The sequence below is a fragment of the Sorex fumeus genome, unplaced genomic scaffold (genome assembly GCF_029834395.1).
Source record: "Sorex fumeus unplaced genomic scaffold, SorFum_2.1 ptg000039l, whole genome shotgun sequence".
Classification (NCBI taxonomy): Eukaryota; Metazoa; Chordata; class Mammalia; order Eulipotyphla; family Soricidae; genus Sorex; species Sorex fumeus.
The window spans coordinates 10,743,335-10,748,063 of NW_026606096.1; the positions used below are offsets into that span (position 1 = coordinate 10,743,335).

Here is a 4,729-nt window from a genome sequence, read left to right on the forward strand (position 1 = left end):
TGCAAAATGATTTTACTTCTTTGGAAAACAGTTTGGCTAGTTCTTGAAAGCTCAGCACATATTTTACAATCAGCATACACACAGATTTGCAGACAAGTCGCTTTTTGCAGTTTTCTTTACAATAGCCCCAAACTAGTAACAACCCAAATTTTCATTGACTGATAAATAATCCTTACAGTGTACTCAGCAACAAAAACAAAATGAATGAATTACTGAAACACAAAATAACAGGGAGGGGGGATGAAAGATCACTCAAAGGGCTGGATGGAGCCTATGCTTTGCATGCACGAGCCCTGAGTTCAATCCTCAGCACTGCATGGGCCCCCAAACACCACCAGGACTGTGCCCTGACTACTGATGACTGAGATGGTTCAAAGGCATTGAGGCACATGGGCAAGACCCTGAGACCCTGATATCCTGCACTGCATGGCCTACACACCTTGTCAGTGCAGTTCTGGAGATCTCCAGCACCACTAGGCAAAGCACGGGGGATGAACACATACAGCTTGGGCTAAAGAAATCAGGCCAAAATATCTGTAGGAGTGTCTTAAATTTAAAATATAAAAGGGACAATCGTGATATATATTAACAAATCAGAGCAACCTGCAACCGGTGCCTGGATCCAAAATATACCTTGATTTTGGCAGTGAGATATATAAATATATATATATATATATCGCTTTTTGGCAGTGATATACATATATATGTATGTGTGCACGCGCACATGTGTGTATACACACACACGCACACATACATATACATGGATGGGCTGGAGCAAGAGCACAGCGAGTAGGGCGTTTGCCTTGCACGCGACCGACCCGGGTTCAGTTCCTCCATCCCTCTCATAGAGCCCCACAAACTACCGAGAGTATCCCGCCTGCACGGCAGAGCCTGGCAAGTTCCCTGTGGCATATTCTATATGCCAAAAACAGTAACAACACATCTCACAATGGAAACGTTACTGGTGCCCGCTCCAGCAAATTGATGAACAATGGGAGGACAGTGCTACAGTGCAGTGCTACTTAAGTAAAATAATGTGGCGATCAATATCATAAATTTACTTTTATTAATTTATTTTCTGATAATTCCATTTGCCATTCCTTTCAATTTTGTTGAAGCAAGCAATATGAAATAAATTTGTTATATGCCTGCCAAAGGAGCAGGTTGTGGGGTGGGAGGAAATCTGGGAAAATTAGTGGAGGGGAGGGGACATTGGTTGTAGGATGGTGTTGAAAGATTGTATGGCTGCAACTGTTATGAACAACTTTGTAAATCATGGCACCCTGATAAAAATAATTTAAAAAAAGTCAAAAAGAGATCAGTTAACTCTTCCTATCTTATCACTGGAGCTGAGGGTTTGGGCATTCAATATGATTAATACTCAACACAGTATGGTGTTTGGAGTGTGGTGAGGCTTTGACGTGTCCATCTTCCTTTCCTTTTAAGGTTTCTTCCTTCCTAACTGTCTGGTCCTGAGCTGGTTGGCAGCAAGATGACTAAAAGCCCCCAGAAGGTGGATATTGGGGGTAAATATGGAAGCGTTACTGAGCCTCCCTCCGAGAGATGGTGAAGAAAATCAAAATCAGCCAGCATGCCAAGTACATGTGCTCCTTCTGTGGCAAGACCAAGATGAAGAGATGGGCCGTGGACACTGGGCACCGGCGTTTTTGCATGAAAACCGTCGTGGAGGGCTTCTGGACCTACAATACAGTGGTCACTGCTGTCATGGCCAAATTTGCCATGAAAGGACTGAAGGAGTTGAAAAACCAGATCTGCCAACTGGAGCATGGCTAGCTGGGAGCCACCATGATACTACGGGGAATAGGGTGTTTGCCTAGCTTCCAACTGACCTGGGTTCTATCCCCAGTATCCCATATGGCCCCTGGGAACCCCCAGGAGTAATTCCTGAGTGCAGAGCCAGGAGTAACCCCTGAGCATTGCCCTGGGTGTGACCCAAAAAAAGAAAAAAAATGAAGTATGTCTAGCTATAATAAATGGGTTAATTTATGTACAAAATTTCCTTCCTGAGTATAAAACAACATAACATGAGGTTGACACCTAAGGATAGTAGATACATGGGACAGATAGATTGCTCCATAGCTGGAAGCCTGCTTCATGAGCAAAGGGGAGAAGGCAGCTGGCATAGAGAAGGGATCACTAAGAAAAAGATGGCTGGAGGAATCGGTCAGGATGGGAGATGTGTACAGAAAGCAGATAAAGGACCACACATGATAACCTCTCAGGTTCTGTATTGCAAACCATAATGCCCCAAAGTAGAGAGAGAGTATGGGGAATCATGTCTGCCATGGAGGCAGGGGGAGGGTGGGAAAGGGGGGGTATACCAGGAATATTGGTGGTGGGGAATGTGCATTAGTGGAAGGATGCGTGTTTGATCATTGTGTGATTGTAGCCCAAACATAAAAGCTTGTAACTATCTCACGGTGATTCAATAAAATTTTAAAAAAATTTTCCTTCCTTCCTAAAGCGTACATGACTACAACTTGCAAGCTGTATTTCTAGCCACTGAGCACAGCACATTCCCAGTGTTTCTGCCCAGCATCCCAAGAAAAGAGTGATGGAAGATTTTGTGACCCACCAAAGTCCTGAAATCCAGTGTCTGCTGGGTCCCTTTGCTTGGACTTCAGCCTCGTTCCCAGTTCCCAGGCCTTTCACCCCATTTGCCTTGAAGGCTCCTTTCCCGGGCTGACCTTTGCCTGCTTGGCCGTGTTCCAAAGCCTGATCCCTGCATTCCCCTGGGAGCCAAAGGTCCCTGCCTAGTTCCTGCCTCCCCCTACCCTTGTTGGGATGATGTCATGACGAAGTACACAAGTTCTAGAATCAGGCGGCTTTAGCTGAAGGTAGGTTGGTGTCTGCCCTCTGGAGTCTGCAGCTGTCATACCCAGGGCATGGGCCAGACTTCAGGTTCTCATATTCAGCAGAATCAAGCCCATCCAGCTGGGACACTGTGCCTTCCACTCTCTGTCTCTGCCTACTGGGATAACCTTTACCTTGGGCCAGTGCTTCTAAGCCATTCCCTGTATCTGAGGGAACTCAGCGTGCTCAACTCCTTCCCAGCTACCTGTCTCTCCACGTTATTCCAGCTGCCTTATTTATACCTCACTCAGTTTGATAGCATAAGAGGTACACATAAATAAACAGATTTCCTTCAAAACAATCTAAGAAGTCCGTATTAATTCCAGTTCCAAAATCATGTATGAGCAATAAGTCAATGCAATGGATAGAGCTGTGAGTCTCCAGTTCTGAAGCATGATGTTCTGAATGTTCTTTCCGCCCAGTGTATTGGCAGGAGAACGACACCTTTGGAGGAGGAGTCAGTGCAGATGTGGGGCAGCAGAAAACAAGAGTATTTCAACAGTGTCTATCCCTGATGCTGGAGATCTCAGCAGCCACAGGACAATTGCTAAAAAAAAATGGGTAAGCGTGATTTCTTGAACATGCCAAATTATTTTGATAGAAACTTTTCAGAATTAGTATATGAATATATTTTAGATAGACAAATATGCACCTTGACATATCTGACATATTATATACCCTGGAACTTAGTATATAATTGAACTTTTCTCCTTAATTTTGGATAGAAGTGAATATCGACATGTTTTATAGTATTATAATGAATGGATATTGTAGCAGTTATTATATCTACTCATTATAATCACTGTCACTGTCACTGTCCTCCCATTGTTCATCGATTTGCTTGAGCGGGCCCAGTAATGTCTCCATTGTTACAATTGTTACTGTGTTTGGCATATCGAAGATGCTATGGGTAGCTTGCCAGGCTTTGCCGTGTGGGGGAGATACTCTCAGTAGCTTGTCGGCCTCTCTGAGAGGGGCGGAGGAATCAAACTCAGGTCGGCCATGTTGGCTGCTTGCAAGGCAAATGACCTACCCACTGTGCTATCGCTCCAGTCCTCATTATAAAATCACATTAATATTAATTATTATATCAGTTTGTAATGTTGCATATTATATTAACTATTTTATTCATTTATTGCATTCTAATAAACTAATATAACATAATATTAACTATTAACATAGTGCTTTACTGAAGGAAATGGTATACAGTATATGTCAGAGAATCAAAAGCAATTCAGACTTGACATTCTACTTTTATAGCTTTATATCCAATGAGAACATGAAAACATGTTGGAAAACATTCATAATTAGGGAAATGGAACCCAAAAGCATAACAAGGTACCAATTGATAGCACTAAAATGCTGTCATTTTAACATAAAAAACTTTGCTAAGTTCCAAAGAGTCAGGAGGAGAAGCAGAGCTGACCCTGCAAATGCCAGCTCCCCGACCAAGCCTGGGAAGGCCATGTGCGTTGGCCAATAAGAGGTTCCTATCTTGACTTTGAAAGGAGGGTCTGGAGCGATAGTACAATGGGTAGGGCATTTGTCTTGCATATGGCCAAGCTAGGTTTGATCCTCAGCATCCAATATGGTCTACTAAGCCCTGCCAGGAGTGATTCCTGAAAGCCAGGAGTAAGCCCTGAGCAGGACCAGGTGTGTGGCTACCCCTAAAAATCAAAACAACAACCAAAAATCAAAACAAAAGAGTGATGCAGAAAGAACAGCATCTCAGGAAAGCCTTCAGGGGAGCATTTGCTGGGAGTTCAGTGGTCATTGTCCAGTACAATCAATGGTCAGGTTGCATGTCCTAAGAGCTCATGCTCAACAGCATGTCCAACACCAGTGTCCAGCTAGT

The 4,729-nt window shown here is 43.7% G+C and overlaps 1 protein-coding gene across 1 annotated transcript; it reads left to right on the forward strand.

Annotated features, from left to right (window-relative positions):
• Window positions 1–1,492: 1,492 nt before the first annotated feature.
• On the forward strand, window positions 1,493–1,794 carry LOC130028097 (60S ribosomal protein L37a-like). Its single transcript, XM_056118825.1, is given in 2 exon segments — window positions 1,493–1,535; window positions 1,538–1,794. Coding segments are annotated over 2 exon segments (300 nt in total).
• Window positions 1,795–4,729: the final 2,935 nt, after the last annotated feature.